Source organism: Mchenga conophoros, linkage group LG8 (assembly GCF_057382185.1).
Source record: "Mchenga conophoros isolate Kocher_MC1m ecotype Shallow Benthic linkage group LG8, M_conophoros_male_GT1.1, whole genome shotgun sequence".
Classification (NCBI taxonomy): domain Eukaryota; kingdom Metazoa; phylum Chordata; class Actinopteri; order Cichliformes; family Cichlidae; genus Mchenga; species Mchenga conophoros.
Genome location: NC_140533.1, coordinates 30,820,676 through 30,841,192, shown reverse-complemented (window position 1 = coordinate 30,841,192; position 20,517 = coordinate 30,820,676). Strand labels below are relative to the sequence as shown.

At 47.6% G+C, this 20,517-nt stretch overlaps 2 protein-coding genes across 2 annotated transcripts in view; both read right to left on the bottom strand.

The window, feature by feature from the left end:
- Window positions 1–52: 52 nt before the first annotated feature.
- arg1 (arginase 1) lies at window positions 53–7,986 on the bottom strand. The gene is made up of 8 exons (XM_085285606.1): window positions 7,813–7,986; window positions 7,663–7,735; window positions 5,885–6,059; window positions 5,634–5,793; window positions 5,469–5,563; window positions 5,122–5,226; window positions 4,912–5,048; window positions 53–412 (listed from the first exon to the last, which is right to left on the bottom strand). The coding sequence occupies exons 1-8, from the start codon at window positions 7,933–7,935 to the stop codon at window positions 249–251; spliced, it is 1,032 nt and encodes a 343-aa protein (XP_085141732.1). The 5' UTR covers window positions 7,936–7,986; the 3' UTR covers window positions 53–248.
- Window positions 7,987–11,336: 3,350 nt separating this feature from the next.
- heatr1 (HEAT repeat containing 1) overlaps window positions 11,337–20,517 on the bottom strand; it is an 18,337-nt gene continuing 9,156 nt past the window's right edge. The window contains exons 26-46 of the mRNA XM_085285601.1: window positions 20,314–20,417; window positions 19,665–19,811; window positions 19,174–19,313; window positions 18,975–19,096; window positions 16,818–16,946; window positions 16,510–16,734; window positions 16,286–16,415; window positions 15,344–15,513; window positions 15,219–15,271; window positions 15,019–15,142; window positions 14,741–14,881; window positions 14,363–14,658; window positions 14,129–14,279; window positions 13,713–13,880; window positions 13,125–13,259; window positions 12,947–13,051; window positions 12,704–12,860; window positions 12,414–12,571; window positions 12,139–12,297; window positions 11,829–11,937; window positions 11,337–11,509 (exon numbers count right to left, since the gene is read on the bottom strand). Of these exons, the coding sequence (XP_085141727.1) occupies window positions 11,421–11,509; window positions 11,829–11,937; window positions 12,139–12,297; window positions 12,414–12,571; window positions 12,704–12,860; window positions 12,947–13,051; window positions 13,125–13,259; window positions 13,713–13,880; window positions 14,129–14,279; window positions 14,363–14,658; window positions 14,741–14,881; window positions 15,019–15,142; window positions 15,219–15,271; window positions 15,344–15,513; window positions 16,286–16,415; window positions 16,510–16,734; window positions 16,818–16,946; window positions 18,975–19,096; window positions 19,174–19,313; window positions 19,665–19,811; window positions 20,314–20,417 (3,012 nt within the window). The 3' untranslated portion in view covers window positions 11,337–11,420. The remainder of the gene's footprint in view (window positions 11,510–11,828; window positions 11,938–12,138; window positions 12,298–12,413; window positions 12,572–12,703; window positions 12,861–12,946; window positions 13,052–13,124; window positions 13,260–13,712; window positions 13,881–14,128; window positions 14,280–14,362; window positions 14,659–14,740; window positions 14,882–15,018; window positions 15,143–15,218; window positions 15,272–15,343; window positions 15,514–16,285; window positions 16,416–16,509; window positions 16,735–16,817; window positions 16,947–18,974; window positions 19,097–19,173; window positions 19,314–19,664; window positions 19,812–20,313; window positions 20,418–20,517) is intronic.

Genomic DNA, 20,517 nt, shown 5'->3' with positions numbered 1-20,517 from the left:
CGTTTTAAAGATGGCGACCATTTATCGTGTTTAAAAAAAGAAACAAACACTCTTCAAACGTATAAATTTAATAATCAAAAACAAAACGATCGATCAGCTGATCAGCGATGGACTACCCCACCCACAGGAAGACAACGTCTTTGGTTCAAGGCAGAAAACAGCAGGAATTGTGGGATTGTAGTTTTGCAGGGAGAACTCCGATTGGCCCTTTGTGCTGGTGTCGTGCGGCACGGTCAGAGAGGCCCGTGTTAAGGCTCGGGGAGGCGGTAATCTGGCAGGTGATTTCCCTCGCGAACGCGTCCGAAGCAGCCGAGCAGCAGATCGATGGCGGTGCTGACGGTGGAGCGGACGTCCTCCTCAGTCTGGCCCCTCAGAGGGTTCACCTCCACCAGGTCCACCGCCGACAGCAGACCTGCAGAGAGACAAAGAGCACATTTGTGGTAACTTCCTGGTTATGTGAGGGCGAGTGTGGCACGTGGGGGTAATGAGCTGGTGTTCATGTTGTGGATTTTGGAGTTAATTCAGTTTGAAAATGAGGCAGCGTCACTGACAGGAAGCTTCAGCATCATGTGAGCGCACAGTTCCTCTGATCGTTTTATAGGCGCATAAAGACTTTAACGTGAGTTCTTCGGCTGGTGGGGTGCTGCAGTCACTCCCCAAAGGCTGCGTCTGTACAGGGAGTGCAGAATTATTAGGCAAGTTGTATTTTTGAGGAATAACTTTATTATTGAACAACAACCATGTTCTCAATGAACCCAAAAAACTCATTAATATCAAAGCTGAATGTTTGTGGAAGTAGTTTTTAGTTTGTTTTTAGTTTGAGCTATTTTAGGGGGATATCTGTGTGTGCAGGTGACTATTACTGTGCAGAATTATTAGGCAACTTAACAGAAAACAAATATATACCCATTTCAATGATTTATTTTTACCACTGAAACCAATATAACATCTCCACATTCACAAATATACATTTCTGACATTCAAAAACAAAACAAAAACAAATCAGCGACCAATATAGCCACCTTTCTTTGCAAGGACACTCAAAAGCCTGCCATCCATGGATTCTGTCAGTGTTTTGATCTGTTCACCATCAACATTGCGTGCAGCAGCAACCACAGCCTCCCAGACACTGTTCAGAGAGGTGTACTGTTTTCCCTCCTTGTAAATCTCACATTTGATGATGGACCACAGGTTCTCAATGGGGTTCAGATCAGGTGAACAAGGAGGCCATGTCATTAGTTTTTCTTCTTTTATACCCTTTCTTGCAGCCACGCTGTGGAGTACTTGGACGCGTGTGATGGAGCATTGTCCTGCATGAAAATCATGTTTTTCTTGAAGGATGCAGACTTCTTCCTGTACCACTGCTTGAAGAAGGTGTCTTCCAGAAACTGGCAGTAGGACTGGGAGTTGAGCTTGACTCCATCCTCAACCCGAAAAGGCCCCACAAGCTCATCTTTGATGATACCAGCCCAAACCAGTACTCCACCTCCACCTTGCTGGCGTCTGAGTCAGACTGGAGCTCTCTGCCCTTTACCAATCCAGCCACGGGCCCATCCATCTGGCCCATCAAGACTCACTCTCATTTCATCAGTCCATAAAACCTTAGAAAAACCAGTCTTGAGATATTTCTTGGCCAATCGAAGTGTTAACTGAAGAAAATGTTGCAAGCACTGGTGATCACACTGATAATGTGGTCCTATTCAGTAAAATGGGCCAAAAAATGGCATAAAAGGCTTAATTTCTCAAAAAGTATAAAAGTTATCATCACCAAAAGATATAGCAGACAGCAGAAGGAGCAGAACAGTTTAAAGTTTGAATGGTTAAAATCAGCTGAAACTGAGGGAAACCAGCAAAGGTCGGAGCAACTAGAATAAGGTAGAAGAATAAAGAACTAGAAAAAGATGCATTTCCTGCGAAAATGCAGTGTGAATGCTATGTAGTGGAATCTGCTGAAATAAGCTGAAAAGCAGAATTATCTGCTGAAAAGAGGTGAAGAACCTGAAGTTTGCTGAAAACAGCTGAAGAAGCTGGAATTTGTGCTGAAAAGTAGTGAAAAACTGAAAGTTTTGCTAAAAAGAGGTGAAAAAGCTGAAATTTGTGTGGGAAAGAGTTTAAACAGTTGAAGTGTTAACTGAAGAAAATGTTGCCATAAGCAGGATTTGAACCCGCGCCTCCTGCTCTGAGAACAGCTGCTCATCTCACTGAGCTAAAACATGGCTTGGAAACTATTCTGGTGTCAAAATGTCAAAGAGGATAATGTCCAGCTGTCCGCAGTGAGAACAGTCGGCTGAATGAATGTTAAAGAGAGCAGCATTTTAATTCACAGTGCTTAATTCAAGGCAATGATTTACTGGATGTTAGAGGGTTTGGAGGAAGGTTTAACGTGGCACAAGCTGAGGATGATGATAACTTAAAAAGCAGAACTGAGACGGAGTTGGCCGTCCGACTGCGGTCTGGAGTGTGGGGCCTCCCTGCTGCTGCGGAGTCGGGGCGGTCTGCCTCCCCCCACCGCAGGGAAAAGGGTAACACCACCTGGGTCTGGGTGCAGTTCCCCCCTCCAGGGGCAAGGGCACCTAGACCCGGTTTGTAGAGTACGCTTGGGGAGTGTGATCGTGTGTACAGCGTCTCTTTATGTCTGTCTCCACGTTGGTTGAGTGTGGAGTAAGTGCATATGAGAGCATGAGGGTGGGAATGGATGTTTGTGTCTGTGTGTGCCTGTATGTCTGTGTCTGTATGTCAGGTTGGGTATCAGACGCCACCTCTCTGGGGACGCCTCAGGCCCTCCAAGGTTTGGAGGCCTATCTCCCCCCACCACCACTTCCCCTGCCAGTGGCGGACTCCCTCAGACATCGGTGCGTTGGTGGTTCTTTGTGTCCGGGGATGGGCGTCCAGGTACACACCGGCTCACTCCTTGGTGGCTGCTTATCGGGGCCTGGAGCCTGGGGCTCGCTCGGGCCACTTCGGAGGTGGGGTGCCCCCGGCCTCTCGGCCTGGGGCTCGGTCACTCAGGCGCGGCTGGCTGCCGGCGGAGCTCACGGGCGCGTCACTGCAACTCCCCCTGGCTTCTGCTCCGCGGCTGCTGAGTGAGCCCTCATCTGGGACTCTCCTCAGCTCTTTCTGGGACAGTGGCGCAGCTGCCCCTCTGTTGGTCTTCCTTGGTGTTAGGTATTTTAGTACCATGGGAGCATTTACTGGATATTGTTTTATAGTGACATTATGCAGGAAAACTCTGTCATTCAATAAGGCCCCTTTGTTTTAGTTATTTTTCTCTTTGACCCAAGAATTGATGTGTGAGAATCACAGGCTGGTACAAGGTTGAAATACCACAGAGATCACTCCCTCAGCTACATTAGTTTCTTAATCTTTTAGACGCCTGTTGAAGGCCAAATGGTTTGTTTCAGATTTCACTAATGTAAGAACTCTTCGTTTTGTGCCTTGAAAATATGTCGCTGAGATAATCACAATTGTAGCTGAACTAATAAACTACACAAAGGATGCTTCTTCACCCAAGGGCAGGAAGACGCTGCCTTATCTTGGTCTGTACTGGTTTAAACTGATAATCTGCTGTCTCATGAATTTTACCCTCTATATAAACTGTTGTACTTGTGAATAAAGTTGAGTCACTTTGGGAAGACAATCTAAAGCAGTCTCTGTTTTCTTGTTCTCCCAAGCTGCTCCCGAGCTGCTCGTACTAACACGCTGAATGGCATGCTTGAATATTACTTGAGAATATATTTGACTGTGTTACAGACTAAGGGACATTCTCTGCTGATAGGTGAAGGTACATTCTCTGCTGATAGACGTCCACGCCTCGGAGGAAGCCGATCCACGGATTAGGCCCTGGAAACCGTTTCCTTCACTTGGTCTCTTGTGTTCTGGGGGCCTCTGGATGTCTGGAGTTTTGATCTCCTCCATACCTGCTTCATGCCCTGGAGGACGGGGCTGTGGCCCCCCCACACCCTCTAGCAGATTGTTACATGGAGAAACCTTTGGAATGCAAGCATGCTGATCCACACAGGTATGCTCACAGGTGTACACACGGGTATTCACAGACGCGGACTACAGCTTTCTTGGCTGCTGCCTCAAAGCACATTGTGCGCTGTCTATCTTGTGTGCTGCACAATATCGTTTATTATTTAGTATCTACTGATATCTACTGCTAGCTAGTTTATTGTGATGGTGCCGTTTTTTTTATTATGTTGCTCTTTGTTGTTGAGGAGAGAAGCGACAAAGCTATGTTAGCTTAAACACAGTGAAGCTGGAGGATGAACGCTAACTTTTTCCACTCGATAAAAGTTAACGTGAGTGTTCTCGGTGGTCAGGAACAAATGTAATCGCATAGCAGGGTGCTGTAAAAGGACCAAACTTCAGTCAGGAGAACAACTGAGATCATCCATCCACAATACGAGGTTAGTCATTCATATACTGCTGCTGGGCTGCAGTTACATCGTAAGGGTTTAAAGACTGAGCTTTAAAATGTGCTGCTGAAAGGTGGTAATAAAAACCCAGAGAGGCCGACAGCGATAACTGACTTTTTAGGGGTTTGTTCAGATTAAATAGAACAAGATACAAACTGTTAAAACATGTGAAACACACAACAGCCTTAATAAACACAGAGTAGTTTGGACCCAGGAGCACGGTTCACGTGTTCACACCAGGATAGGGTTGCCAACCTTTTAACTGCCAAATAAGAGACACTAAAACGGGACAGCTGTCAGCCCTAATCCCCAAAGATTGGCTAAACCAGTGTGCGTTGGAACAGGAACAGGAAGTGACACTCTACTGCAGCGAGAGCCAACACCAAGTGAGAGCTGTTGTGTTTACTGTAAGCAGCTAATGTGGCTGCTTACACTAAACACGTTTCTACTGTGAAGAGCAGGGTTTGTTTTTCCCTGAGTTTCTGACTCGTACCTGTCTGACACAGGTGTTCTGTGATGTAGACGCCCTCTCTGTAGGTGAGTCCACCAACTACAGGCGTCCCGGTTGCTGGGGCAACAGAGGGGTCGATGGCATCGATGTCATAGCTGAGGTGAATCGGTTTCTTCCCTCTGTTCAAGGACACAAAGCATCTTTAACATTCGCTCAGACTATCACACCTTGGTGGCTTCATGCAGGCATCACCTGGCGGACAGGTAATCACACGTTTCCTCCATGACGCGGGCCACGCCGAGCTGATCCACCTCACTCATGGAGAAGGTCTTCACCCCCAGCATCTTCAGGATGTAGCTGAGGAGGAGAAAACCTCAGGATTAGAGCCTGCCGGCAGGTACACTCAGGTACACGCAGGTAATGAACTTCTGGTGACCCTCAGACCAGAGCGAGGTCGCTGACCTTTCAGAGCTTTTTGCTTCTTTAAATTTTTTATTGAGATTTCATTTCAATCATCTCCAAAATGCTTCGGGACGAGCTGATTGGTCAGAGGGGCGTCAGAAATAGGTGAGTCTCTGCATGGACTCAGGTGCACTCACTGCTCTGCTGGATCCACGTCTCTCAGCCCGATGAAGACCACATCGGCGGCGGACACACACGGCTTCAGCCAGGAGAAGTTCGGTAAGACGGGAACCTGGTGAGGAAGGGGAGGGGTTAGTGATTCTGTGTGACGGCGTGATGCTGATCTCTGTTGCTAAGATCACCTTTGAGCGCAACTCGTGGAGCAGGTAGGACACCGGCTGCCCGTGGATGTTCCCCGTGTACGTGGTCAGCGGCGTGTTGATGTCGGCGTGAGCATCCACCCACACGACGCTCAGCTCCCCAACCGCCGCAGAGTGCCCGTGGATGGAACCGATCGCCAGGCTGAGGACGGAAAACACAAACAGGAAGCGAGTCGATGGAGAGCCGACACCTGGAACCTACGTCCTGACTTCCTGTTCCTGTGTGGACTGACCTGTGGTCTCCGCCCAGCACCACCGCCGTGTGCCCATCCTCCTTCGCCGCTCGCACCGCCTGTGACAGCTTCTGGTTGGCGGCACCCACCGCCCTCACGCTCTTCAGCAAGCCCATGGGCTCGTCCCGGGACATGTCCTCGAACGTCAGGTTCCCATAATCCTTCACTGCACAGCCTGCACACACACACACACAATCATTGCAGGTTTCCTCGTACTGACTGTTCAACATTACCAGCGGAGGCGTTTCCCAGAATGCTCTCTGTGTGAACATTAACAGCGAGACGTTCAGGGAAGAAGGCAGCGGTGTAATGAGGCGTTCACTGACCCATGTGGACCTGTAAACACTTACTGTTTGCTGTTCGTGGATAAAGGTCAGCGCTGTTCCAGTAATGAAACTGAGCGTGTGCACAGTGACCTCCTCTGAGGACGTTACACTTCCTGAACTCACTGTGTCAGTGAAACTGTGTTACCTGCGTACTCACAATCAGCTGAAGGAAAAACCACCAAACTCTGATTTTTACGGAGTTTTTTAAACGGAGCGTTACGTGAATCAGACTTTAAACACTTTATTTGAAGGTCAGCTCTGAACACCTTTTCTGGATTCAAACTGTGCTGAAGGTTAATGTTTTACCGACGTCACAGATTCATTCAGATGAATTGTTGAAAGTGGAAACGCCGGCGTGCTCCGCCTCCAGTTTGTTTGACGATTCGATGGTTTCTGAATATTAAAAATCAGACACTGTCGCTGTTACTGAGCTGCACAGCTGTTTGAATCTAACTGTAAACTTTGTAGTTGATTAAAACCACCATAAAGACAAGATACAAGATTTATTTTCTACTTTTATTCTATTTTATTTTGACTATCTGAGCTTCTTTATTTTATTTTTTTTGTTCGGGATCTTGTGTCATTTTGATTTTTTGAGCTGTTGTACTTTAATTATGGGCCGTGTTTAATGTTTTGGCCACGGGAGGATGATCTGACCCTCTGTGTAGGAGGAAATCAGTGACTGCTCTCAATAATCAGCAGAAACATTTTAAAGCTTCATTCTGTCTCTTTGATGGACGGGGTTAAAATACCGGGCCGCACAGCTCTGTGCCCCCACCTGGCTTTGTGGGGTTTTCTGTCCCTGGTGCAGACCGCGGTCCGCTCAGGCTCATGTATTAATCAAACGTTTGTGGATTTTCTCATCACTGATTACTCGGCTCTGGATGAACATTAACTGACGAAACGGAGAAACTCAGGAAGTTTCTGAGTTGTTAATTCAACAAAAACAATGTTTCCTTAACTGGGAATGACGACCAACACAGATAACTAACTGGGCCGGCTGCGCTCCACCTAACGTCAGCCTTTCTTAAACATCTGTCCAGATGCTGCAGAGGCAAACTGCCACTCTGGTGCTCGGATGATTTTTAACAGAAATGTGTCACAGCTGCAGGAGGAGCTTCCTGATGTGTGAACAGGTGAGAACACCTGTGGAGTCCATCTCAGCTACCACAGGCTGAGAGGCGGAGACACAGCTGTGAGTGGGAGCTGATCTGTCCCCACTCACAGCATGTCTGTGGACGTACTCCACGGCGGAGTCGAACTCGGGCCCTTGTTGCTGTGAGGCACAGTGGGAACCACGGTGATGCTCACAGGGCGGTTCATCATTCAAACGGTAACTTCCGGTCAGTTTTACCTGCTGTCATTACATTTGCTGCTGCATGAAGGTGATTCTGTATGAAAGCACAAAAATAAACGTCTGTTGGAGTCTCCCGGTGACGTCACCGGACCCACCCAGCTGCTGCAGCCGCCTCTGCAGGCCCGCGGCTCGGATCCGCTCCGGTCCGTCCTCCACGCCTCCTCGGGACTGCAGCGGACAGAGAAGGAGAAGCTGGAGGATTACACGCGCACGAGTGCACGCGGAGCCTGTCCTCGCGCTCTCACCTGTCCCTTGGAGAAAGGAGCTCCGACGATCCCCGCGGAGCGCGCAGGAGGATGCTGGTGATGAAGGCTCCGCTGCACCGTCACGGCCACCTGGACCTGCCGCAGCGTCCTCGCGCTCCTCATGCTGATACACGCGCGCGCACACCGTCTCTGAGCCACTGACCGGCGCGAGTCTCCTAAAGACTCCACGTGACGTCAGGGGGAGGCACCGCGTGGAGCCGTGACGTCATGAAGCTTGTTTAAACACTTTGAAGAGATGAAGGTCAGACAGTGGGCTGATGTACGGAGGCTCATTCATGCCAACAACAAACAAGACGCTGAAGTTTATGATTTTTATTTTATTTAGAAATTTTAGTTTCCAGTTTTGTTTTTATGTTTTGAAAAGGTTTTGTTCTTTTTAGTTTCAGTTATTGTTTGAGTGCGGTGGGTGATATTAGTGAGTGATGTGTGGCAGCGATATTAAGTTTACAGTTACCTAAAATATGTTTCAGCCCAGTTTCAGGTTAACTTTATAATAAAGCCATAAATCCAGACAGCACGCTCCGTCCCTCGACTTCAGCGTTTCAGAGGAATGTAGTCAGTAAATTGTGCTTCATCCAGCATGGTGCAGCGACGATTCACTGAAATATATGTGCTGTGTGGCTGAAGGTAGCACCAACGTAGTGGAACCATGTTTGCTCATTGGTATAAAGTCGTTTTTACGCAGCTTATCTTTGACTTTCCAACTCTGCGCGACCTGCTCAGAGAGGGATTTGCTGGCGTTAATGTAGTTTGCTCACTCTGCAAGAGGTTGGGACAACGTCGCCAGCCTCCGCTTCACTGAAGCTTTCTCTCTTTGTGCGACTCTACCTGGGTAGCATAAACGAATCCCCCTCTGAGTGGGATTCGCTGCGTCTATGAGGAAGGTTACAGGTAGTCAGAACTGTGACAGCAAAACGACATCTTATTGATGAGTAACCACACGTCTCTGCTACATGGTGCCTCGCACTACAGCAGATATACATCAGCAATATGTCAGTGAGCTGTATGGGTCACAATGCCAATCTAATCAGTGGTAATAAGTTTATAACAGGCACATGAAATTTAGTGTTTGTGTTAACTAGAATATTTGTTCAGCCCACTTTCAGTTCAGTTAACTACAATAACGCTCTGTAATACCCAGAAAGTATTAAAGATGTACAAATCCTTCAGTGGTTGGTTTTAATGTTAGCATATCCACTGTGTTACATTAGCAAACTCGCTAGTTAACTTACAGCTAGCTGGCTATGATGGTTGATTCATAGCTGTACTTTCCTGTGGCCTCACAAAGAGAAAGCTCACAGCTCACTCTGCAGATCCTTTTTACCAATCTAACATGAATGATGGAGTTTATCTGAAAATCTGTCCCAAACTGAGTAAAACACTTAAACGAGTCAGTTAAAGTGACGACTGATTGTGTAAACCTTTGATAACACACACCGAAAACATTAGGATTCAAAAATAATTTTTTAAATTATGATTTAAAAATTCAGTTTTCAGATGCAGTCAGAAGCTAAAAAGGTAAAAAAACAAAACATGAAAGTCAAACTGATGACCTTTGAAGTGTCGTACAGACGTTTCCAGCAGGCCGACCATCTGTAAACACGTGGGCTCAGCGCTGGATGCAGGTGAACTCACCTGAAAACACACTGTGTTTTGAAGAACTGCAAACAGTGTCTTTGTTCTCTAAGAACTTAACGTCGTTGGTGTGAGTCAGGATTCTCCGAAGTACAAAACTATTTCCGGCACTCGTCCTACATCTGCAGTTCCAGGAAGAAACTTTGTAGAACTGCGTTAACAGCGGATGTTAAAGTCACGGAGAGTCTGACCTGATGTTATAAACTCAACCACACCACGCTGTTATACGTGTGTTTTCTTTTACCAGCTGGTTATCTGTTATTCTAGCACCTTCAGAATTCACCTAAAGGTGCTTTTTACTGTAAGATAAAGACACCTAATAATACAGCGAAAACCTCAACGGTCAGACGACCACTATGAGCAAACACTGGGTGACAGTGGGAAGGACAAAGTCCCTTTGAACAGGAAGAAACCTCCAGTGGAAGCAGGGAGGGGAGGGGCGTGCATCCTGGCTGGGTTTTAATTAAAAATGAAAAATTACAATACCACTATTCATTCACACACTGGTGGAGGCAGCTACAGGTGTAGCCACAGGTGTAGCCACAGCTGCGCTGGGGCAGACTGACAGAGGCGAGGCTGCCATATCGCATCATCGGCCCCTCTGGCCAACACCAGTAGGTGGAAGGTGAAATGTCTTGCCCAAGGACACAAGGACCAAGACTGTCCGAGCCGGGGCTCGAACCGGCAACCTTCCGGTTACAAGACGAGCTGCTAACTCTTGAGCCACGATCGCCCCGATCCATTTGACCCTTTCACCATAGTGGTCCCTACAGTCACAGCTGCTGTTTCAGAATCAGAAAGGGTTTTATTGCCAAATGTTGAGCGGGTTTACAACATTAGGAAATTGCTGCGGTGCTTCAGTGCAAACATACTGTTATAAATTAAGCTTAAATAGACATGAAAATTAAAATGAGAATAAGAATTAAAAGTGCTAAGTAGATAGATATATACATGATATATACATGAGTGCAGGTGGTGATCAGTGCAAACATGTGAACACAGCGTAGGGTCATGTGTTAGTGGTGGGAACAGTCATACGGTTATTGTTCATGTGTCCAACAGCAGAGGGGAAGAAACTGTTCTTATGGCGAGAGGTTCTGGTGTTTGCTTGCATTTGTGTCAGTGTTGATGGTATACCTGCACATAAACCACTGCATTGGACACTGATGGGTCACTCCACACTCTGCCACCCACTGGACGTTTATTGTTACTACAGCTGTATGTTGTGTTTCATTGTAATTACTGTTATTTAACTCTTAAGTATTTTTATTCATCTTTTCCTTCCTGAAGATGAATAAAAATAAATAACATCAGGATTCTTAAGTGTTTTTATTCAACTACAGGCAGGAAAAGATGAATAAAAACACTTAAGAATCCTGATTGAATTTGTCACAATTCATGCATGACAGGGTTAAATGGTCAGAGAGCCACAGTGTTCACAGGAAAACTCTTTCCTTCCAGTGCAGTCTCCCCAAAACCAGCAGATCCAACCTTTATGATCCAGAATCGTCTGAGTGAGATGAGTGTCCTCAAGCCGGCCTTTAAACTTGGCCCAGGAGTTTGAGCAGAAACGCTGCGTTTCTTTTTACCTCGCTTCACCGACACATCTGTAACACCTGGAAACCACAGAGCTGTGGACAAACATCTGGGACACTCGTGATTTTTAAAGCAGGTGGACACCTGTTGAAACATCATCACCATGGTAACCTTAAAGTGGTGTTACTGATGACGGCTGTCAGCTGTTTCATTCAGTTGGCATCAGCAGGCTTCCATAGATGCCGCTGCCCAGCAGGAATGATTTGCGATCAGTGTCCACGCGTGACTCATGTCACCTTCTTTAAACAGGTTCAGAGTAAATAAAAAGCAGATTTGACACAAATGTTTTATTACTTCTTACATCAAAAACATCAGAATATTTATGTTTGTGCTGAAGCTTCACACCAGCGTGCGTGTTAGAAGTAGCTCTGCAGCGGCTCTCCCAGGATGTTCTCCATCTCCTGGATCACCTTCTGGACCTGCAGCTCCACCTCTTCACACTCGTCTGCAAAACAAACGGCAGGTTTGAGCCTACGCCGTTACCTGGCCTCACAGGTGGAGCGAAGCTCCACTGAAACACGAATGTGATATTTTACTGCATTCTGTTTGCATCTTATCATCTCTGATGTCGTATTTTATCTGAACCTTTACTGATATTTCTCCATGATGGTGAAAATACGTTTCATCTGTCATGCTTTTATTCTGAAACATCTGGATCTAGAGGTTTTCTCTTGTCAGAGATGTGCTGCCCTCTTGTGGCCGACAGCTACATTACATCTTAGAGCCAACAGTTAATATGAGCGGTGTCTGTGTGTGCGCCTCACCCTCCATGAGCTCAGCCAGGAAGGGGATGGTCTCCGGCAGCAGCACCATGTAGTTCTCCTTCAGTTTGGACGCCACCTCCATGAGCATCAGCAGAGAGGAGAAACGCACCTGTGGAGGAGGAGGAGGAAGCTGCTGAGTCAATAACTAACACCAACACAGAGTCTAATTTAAAACTCTTTGTATTACCATTAATTAACTCTGCCTGGCTGAGATCAGACAGCGTCAGAGTGAAGCTTGACCGACTTCTCTGCGCCTTCCAGGCGTCGCTCGGGGCTCAGGGGAGCCGGTCAGCTGTGCAGGTGGCCTTACCTTGGTGTCAGAGTGCCTGGTCTTCAGGAGGATCTGATAGTTGAGGGTCTTCCACTGCGAGTCGTCGCCCATCGCCACAGCAAACTGCCCGACGCAGGGCACCAGGTGCTGGGTGACGCGCTGCTGGTATCGCTGCTCGCCACCGACTCGATTCTCCAGCTGGACACAAACACAGAAACCATTCAAGTTCAATGTCACCAATGAAACCACGCCCAGCGGGTGGAGTCATGCAGTTTTGGAGAAATATTACACCCTCTGAAGTGTCTGCACCTCACCTGGTCTACGAGCGGGCTCAGCAGGGCGTCGCCTCGCTCGCGGCTCAGGAAACGCTGCGAGTCGTACAGGAAGGTCTTGTGGAGGCAGTCGAGGACGTACTGCAGCAGCAGGCAGCTCTTCTCCTCGCCATCGTCCTCGGAGTCGAAGAGCAGCGACTCTGCAAGAAGCAAAAGCACCGTCAAGCTTGGACAGCTGGGAAACAGCTGCTTTAAATATTAACATTTAGATAAATGTAACAATTTACAGTTGAAAATCAATAAAAAGAGAAAAGTTGTGGATGAGGTCAGACCTGTGCTGTTGGTTTGTGTCAGCAGGTCTGCAAATGGTTTCACCAGGTTTCCTGCGAACAGCACGAAGAGTCCTTTGAGGCGGTCGGCGATGCGATCGGACAGCCGGTAGAAAGTCAGCAGACGATCTTTACGCTCCGATTTGCTCCAGTCGAAGAGCTGCGGGACAGACGCACAGACACACAGTTATCGCCACACGGCGGGAAACTGGGGCGGCGGCTGAATCCTAGGCACGGCGGCGTTACCTTGAAGAAGAGCGGCCTGAATGTGACCTCTGACAGCTTCATCACCATGGCGATCAGGCAGTCGATCACGCAGCCCTCGACCTGCGCCGTCTTCTCCAGATCGCCCTGAAGACAAAAGAGATGCGTGAGAAAGGTAAAGTAATCTAAGTACATCTACTCAATCACCAGCTGAGCGGACCTGGCAATGCTCGGAGCGGAAGTCGAGTGCGGTGAGGAAGAAGGTGGTGAGCTCTGATTGGTGGAAGCTGAGCTGGTCTTTCTCCATGTGAGCGATGTGCTCCTTCAGGATGCTCAGCAGCGCCCCCAGCTGACTCTGCGGGGAAACGACAACAAGACGTTAACAGCTGAAAACCATCGGGAACCTCAGAGCGGGAACCTCAGAGCGGGAACCTCAGAGCGGGAACCTCAGAGCGGGAACCTCAGAGCGGGATTTGACGCCGATGACCGTTTAGCGCTGATTTCTACTTTTAACGTTTTTTCTGGCTTGAAGCACGAAAACATTAAATTACAGGATATTACTGCTGCTGTTTGATTTTAGACATTTAACGAAGCTCAGCGTGAGAATTTGGGATTTTAAGTCCCTGATTCCACATTTCGGTGGATGTTTGATTTGTTCTCGTGGAGCCATTTTAAACGACTGACTCCAATAATCAGAGCAAGTGTCTTTGGATCATTCTGGAAAACTTTAAGCCAAGGCGCACACACAAACTTTGAACTTTACTCCTTCAGTAGAAAACAGTAAACACACCTGAAGCTCGACTCTCACCTTCTTATCGACCACCATAGTGTTGTAGCACCTGCTAATGGTGGGCAGTAGGACCCTGGGGGGCAGTTTGGTGGCAAGGGTGCTCCTCAGAGAGGCGAGACGGATGGAGAGCTGAGCGGAGGAGGAGGAGGAGGACGAAGTCTCCATCAGCCGGGTCAGCCGACACACCTGCAAGAACGAAGAGGAATAACGAATAATAGAATCCCTGTGACACTCGCGTCACACTCCAGGTGAGCTGGGACCAATCAGCACGTCTCCTCAAAGCAGCAGCGACATCGAGCCGTACCATTTCAGATGAAAAAAAACGAGGCGCTAGGAAGAGCGCACAGCACGATCCAATCAAAGCACAGCTCCACCGCAATCCTTTATAACCTTTGTTTTGTTTTTCTGATGCAGTGCTCGCGGGGCGGCGTTACCTGTAAGGTGGCGTCGTGCAGGTATGGGCTGATGAAGTGTGGCAGCGTCTCTGTGACCCGCTGCAGGGCAGTGACGGCGCTCAGCAGGTAGATCTCGTTGGTCAGAAGCTCCTTCCTGTTTTGGAGCGCGTGCAGTATGGCTGGCATCAACCTGCGGAAACAAACACGCGTCAGCTGACTGGAGGGCGGCTTCCCCACCTTGTCGTGTGAGGGTGAAGGACGGGCATGACAGACCTGGGTAACTGCGGGATGGCGAGGGCCTTCAGTGTGCTGACCACCTCGGCGATGCAGAGCAGAGCGCTGCCCATCACGTTCTTCTCCTCCTCTGCCGCCGCGACGAGCTCCACGGTTTGCAACAGCACGGGCACGAACGTCTCATGGTGGTCGGACCCAAAACTGCGACAGAGCAGCTTGAGGCTGAAGAGCGCCGTCTGGCGGTTGATGGCCTGCTCCGCTCCGTCCACGACCTTCCTGTGATCTTTGCCCACAATGTTCAGCAGGTCGCCGATCAGCTGGAGGAGCACGGTAACCTGAGGGCAGACAGGAAGTTGATGTCATCGTTTCATACCCAAAACACACTCTGCGGAGAACTCTGACATCACTTCCTGTTACCTGCTGTGCATCCCACTGTGTTCTGTGCTGCAGTTTGTTGTTGAGCAGGTCCATGGCCTTCCTCCTGACCGATGCCAGCTCGTTTCCCATCAGGCCCCTCATCACCGTGATGAAGGTGTCCGTGGGCAGCAGCGCGTTCACCTGAACAAAGGTGAGCAGGTTAGAGCACCTCTGCAGGGCGGCTTTCACTCCAGCAGCAGGAGAAGAAACTGAGGTTAACGGTGGAGGACCTGCTGTTAATGTTAACGAGAAGAGTTTAAATAAAACTGGATTCAAACCTTGTCCAGTACGTCGTAGGCTTTATTCAGCAGAACTCGCCAGAACTTGGCGGTGGGTTTGTCGGCGTTCTCCTCCACACAGCGAGCGATGCTGTGGATGTAGCGCAGGATGTCCTCCAGCAGCCTGAAACACGAACATGACATCACCTTCAACGCCACCAAACGCTCACATAACAACGTGACATCACAGCATCACTCACCTCTGCTGCAGTGGCTGTAGAGATGCGTCTATGTCATCGTCGTTGTCCGCGACCTGAAACAAAATCAAACGTTTATTGTTGTCGCACTGAGCGCGCTCCTTACCGCCTGACCTTCAGTCGCCCACCTTCCCGATGAAGCTCGCTGAGCCGAGCAGCTGAGCCGCGAATGACACGGAGAGGAACTTGAAGTGTCGCAGCTCTTTGCCGCCGTGAGCATCCACGCTGAAGATCAGCTCCTCCACCTTTTCCTCCTCCTTCTTCGCTCCTCGCCGGGCGGCGGGCCGTTTCACTGGAGCTACACAAGACAAACCCAGAAGTCCATCAGACTACGGAGGGCCAAACACGCCAAAACTCTATATATAGAATTAATGACTATATAGAGTCATTCATTCTAAATATCAAATATTTATTCAATTTGGATTAACTCATGTACTTTATACAAATTAGTTTATTTATGTTTCAATTTAAATTCAATTTCCTAAATTTTAAATGAAAGAAATTCAAATTGTTATTTTTTTTAACCATATTTACTTTTATATACATGTTTTCATAGCCATTGTTCTTTGTGGTAACATTTCTGTTTCCTTTCTTAATAATTTACCTGTTTCTTCAAGTCCAGTATTTTACTTTATTTATAGTTATTCGTTTATATCATCCTCTCTTCTTAAATTTAAAATAAATGTCTAAAATTTGAGTCAGAAATAAAAGCAGCAAATATTTTAATTTACCTTGATGTTCATTATTTTAAACATTGTATTTTTAATCTATTACTTTAATGAAAGACAGATGATTGGCTCCTGGGTGTTTCATCTGTAACAGTAAAAATCTGCCAAATGAAACACTCGGAGCATATTGTGATAGTAAGGGATTCTCATTAATATTAATTAAAATGTAAATGAAGTAAACTGATAGACGAATCATAACAAAGGAAATAATTCTGAAAGGAGTCAGTTTCACATTTTAAAAATACAATTGTTATCACTTTTTTCTTTCGATTTGGCACTTACAGTCCTCCATACAAAACATGAATATGTTATTGATGATGTAAAACTTTCGTTTTGTTTTACCATCCTCTTTGTCGTCTGGCAGCTGCAGCAGGAAGTTCAGGATGTTGATGAGCGAGGTCAGCTGATCGCTGATGTCAAACTGACAGCACAGAGAAATCCAAAAGTCCACGTCTCGCTCCAGCGCCGCATCCTGCTCACGAAAACACAAAATAAACTACGTTAAACACGCAGAGACACGAAACGACGCGCTAAACTCCGAAGAAACAGAAGCAGGCGATTGTTACCTTCTCGCTGGTGGAGCCGGCGCTCTGTGTGGCGTGCAGCTTGAACAGGAGCAGCATTAGGACCCAGAGGAAACGGGCGGGACCCAGCGTGGTCACCAGCTGAAACAGGATTGGCAGCCGCCGGTGCTCGGGCACGTGGGGGAGCGCGTCAGCAAACACGTGCATGATCTTCGTCACCACAGCCATCACGTGAGAGGCGGAACTTCCATCAGAAAGCTGCTGGGCCTGTTGGAGGAGGAGCGAGGAAGAGTTATTGCCACGCCACTCGTGTATAACGGGCATGTTTGTCGGCTCCGTCGCCGCCTCACCTGGATCAGAGCAGGTATGACCATCTGCACCGTCTTGTCGATGACTCTGAAGCTGTAGGTGTCGTCCAGCCGCATGATGCTGGCGCCCATGAAGGTGAAGATGGGCATGATGTTGTGGAGGACTTTCTCCTGCAGGAGGAACACGAACGCGTTTGTTTTCTTGCTATTAAATAAATGTTGTTTATTTTAATTCCCATATTTATTTATTATTGATTAATTTCTTTCCTTTAATTCTTCTCTTCTAAAACAAACCTGATACTAAACATACCAAAAATCAAAATTACTGCTTTATTTCTTTTATTTGTATCAGTTGCTGTAACTGCATCACTAACTGCTTCTCGTGTTTCCTTCTTTGGGTTCATTAAATTATAATTAAAAGTAAAAATAAAAAAAATAAGAAACAATAGTCTAATATTTGTTTAAAATGTTGGCTACATTGGTCCTCCATATCCATCAGGACATCAATATTTTTTCGTTTGTTTAAACCAGGCACGCGAAGGGTTAACTGATGGCACGACATAGCGGGACTGGCCATCGGACATACCGGGCGTGATTTTTCGCTTTTATGGGCCGATGGTTTTTTTTTTTTGCAACAGTATTAAAGGTGGTGGATTGGCCAGATGCTGGCAGATGTGTAAAAATAACTCAGTTGTTTGCTGGTGGCTGTGGCGGAGCTTCCACAGAGGCCAGCAGGTGGATGAAGGGAGGGGAGGCAGGAGGAGCAGAGACCCGAGGCGGTGAACTGAACTCCAGGTAAGAAGTTATGAGCTGCAGTCTATCTGGGTCAGATATGAACCAAGTTTAGTTTATTTTCGTTGTGCTGACTTTTTACAGTCAGTTACAATAACTCGTACTGCTACTAGCTAGCATGACGGAGTTTCTATACAGCTGGGTGGTGCTATGATGTTACTGATAGTGAACTTTATTTTATTCATAAGGTTAGTTAGTAACTGCCAACCGTGCCTCTTCTTCTCTCATTCTCCCCCCTCTCTCTCCTGTTGCTACTTCAATCATGAAACTGATCAGTGATCAGCTGATCGGCTCTCTTGTTTGTTTATCGCTCACTTTGCGCCAGAAAGAAGAAACCAGCGGATGTCGCGCTAAACAACAGCAGCACGTTTAAGCTTGATCAGCTGTTGTTAGAATTTATTTAATATTAATTTCTAGTATCAGCTGATGTTTGCTGGAGCCACAGCTGTAAAGCTGCTGGTCATGATGGTTTGGATATGTGGTGAGAGGGAAACATGAAGATGAAACCAGGAGATGTCCTTACTGAATCATCAGAGCTGTGATGGAGAAACAGGTTTACCTTTTAGGTGACATGGATGAGCTGAAGTTATGAACTGTTTCTGAGAGACAAATAACACCAGGATCCTTTTCTAAGTAGCTGACAGCTGGTGACTGTGCAGGGGCGGGTCTAGCAAAGCTTTGCCGGGGGGGCGGGTAGGGCATTAACAGGGAGAGGGGGGCAGCTGGAACCCACAGCTGTGCGTGTTCATGGAGCTGCATGTTCACCTGCTGGACGTCACTACCTGACAAGTTTAACTCTTCAGGACATTGCAGAGGCCTTACTGACAGTGTTTGGCTCCACATGTCTGTGTGAGCAGGTTTTCTCCCACATGAGTCCTCAGGCAGCCTCTGAATGCTGGACACTGGGAGCCCAGAGATCACAGTAACATGTGTGTCTCTGTGTTAACAAACATGCCATACTGGCCCCGTTTATTTTTCCTATCATTGTTGTGAGGAGACCATAAATTGCATTTGCATTTGCTGTTGTGGATAAAAAGTCTTTTTTGTTTCAAACTATCTGATAACTATTCGCTGACAGCTGCAAACATCTGTGAACAAATATGATCCTATAACGTGTGTAACTGTTCATATAGAGCGTTATTACATTTAATGCTAATGCATCATACGGCACACTGGCTTCTGAGGAACGTTTAGATGCACTCATCATCAGACAGGTTGCCCCTGATTTAAACAAACACTTCTGCCGCCATGATGTCATCACAGACGTGCAGAGGAGCTTCAGTCTCAGGGGGCGGGACTTAGACCGCTCTTTGTATCAGTGACATAAAACTCTCAGCTGCAAACAGAGACGGAGGAGGAAGAGCGAAGGTGGTAGTGGACAGACAGAAGAGGAGGTGGAGCTCTCACGGGGAAGATGGCGGCGGCGGTGCCCAGCAGCAGCAGGGCGTGGTGGTGAGTCTGCGGCACGTCGGACGTTCGGATGCACTGAACCACGAGCTCCACGCTGAACTTGTCTTCATCCAGGACGTCTGCACAGAGCGAGGAGAGCGCAGTGAGGCAACAAACACACACACACACACCTTCATCATCCTCCTCTGACACCCACCTGCAGCCACAGCTCCTCCACCTGCAGCCACAGCTCCTCCACCTGCAGCCAGTTTGTGGCAGATGTTGAGCAGGCAGCTGAGCAGCAGCTGCTTGGTGTACTCCGTGTTGGCGTTCTCATCGGAGCACGGCTCCATGCTCCTGACGACAGACAGAGTTATTATTACTCAAGTGTTTGTTTTTCTTTTGTTACTTCAGTTGCATTTCCATGTTTGAAATAAAATTCTATCGATCAATTTTTCATCTTTTTGTTACTCCTGTCTTAAATAAACAAACAGAAGAAGAAAAAACTCCAGAAGCTCCACTTTCAGATTGGACCTCTCTGCAGCCCGGAGTCAAAATCCTGCTTCCACTTCCACACGACTCCAAACACGGATCAAATCCACACGAAGTCCTAATGAGGACTTTACTACAGCCTTCATTCTTCTTTCAGTTTAGATGAAATGACAAAACATGAGAAACTGTAGGATGTGGCGTTTCCTGTCATGTTACCTGGCGAGCAGCGAGAACAGAACCGGCACCAACACCTGGGCTCTCTTCACTTTCTTCTTGTGCTGCAGCAGCTCCAGGATCAGAGTGACTCTCCGCCACGACACAGCGCCCCCCTCTGGAGCCGCGCCGCTGCTCTCCTGAGGTTTCCTGAACACACGCAGCGGTTCACACCGATCACTCATCGTGGACGCGCCACGCTTTCAGACTGAGGCTGCTTCTGGAAAATTGTGGCTCAACTAAAAGCTGAAATGTTGTCGGGATTCGTCCTGAAACTATCAGAAGGAAATCAGACCTGTTACAGGGTGAAAGTGCAGATCGGGGCCCGCAGGCTGCACGGGCGGTAAACAGCTGACGTCAGCCGGTTTAACTCATTTCTATCAACTTCAGTTCAATAATTACATCATTAAAATGGAAGGACGAGAAACGAGACAACAGCGCCACCATCAGAGTCAACCCTGAACTACAACATTGTTTTCAAGCAGATCGTCAGTAAATAAGCACAGGAGCAAATCTTCGTGTCGCGTTGCACAGAATGATCCGCCTACAACTATTAATTTGATTCGTTGTTTTCAGCTGCAGAAATCCGTGTTTGTCTGAAGGGAAACTGGTCCGATCACGTGACCTCAGGAACGCTTCAGGGCGCAAATACCTCTGCGACAGTCGGCTCCGCCGGGTCTGCTGCACCGTCACGCTGACTTTGGGTTTTTCTGGAGGAGCGAGCTCATTGGCCAGCAGCTGACAGTCAACGACGACCTGAGGCGAACACAAAGGTCAAACGTTCAGCGATTCATCCCCAAACAAACGACCGTTTCACTATCAGCCATCTTTCTTCTTTCACGAGAAAGAAAAATGT

Coding starts and splice junctions, on each gene's coding strand:
- arg1 (XM_085285606.1), bottom strand. CDS start 7,935: ATGAGGAGCGCGAGGACGCTGCGGCAGGTCCAGGTGGCCGTGACGGTG. Junction 5,794..5,884: donor GTGCTGGGCGGAGACCACAG/GTCAGTCCACAC, acceptor TTCCGTCCTCAG/CCTGGCGATCGGTTCCATCC. Junction 413..4,911: donor AGAACACCTGTGTCAGACAG/GTACGAGTCAGA, acceptor GTCTCTCTGCAG/GTCTGCTGTCGGCGGTGGAC.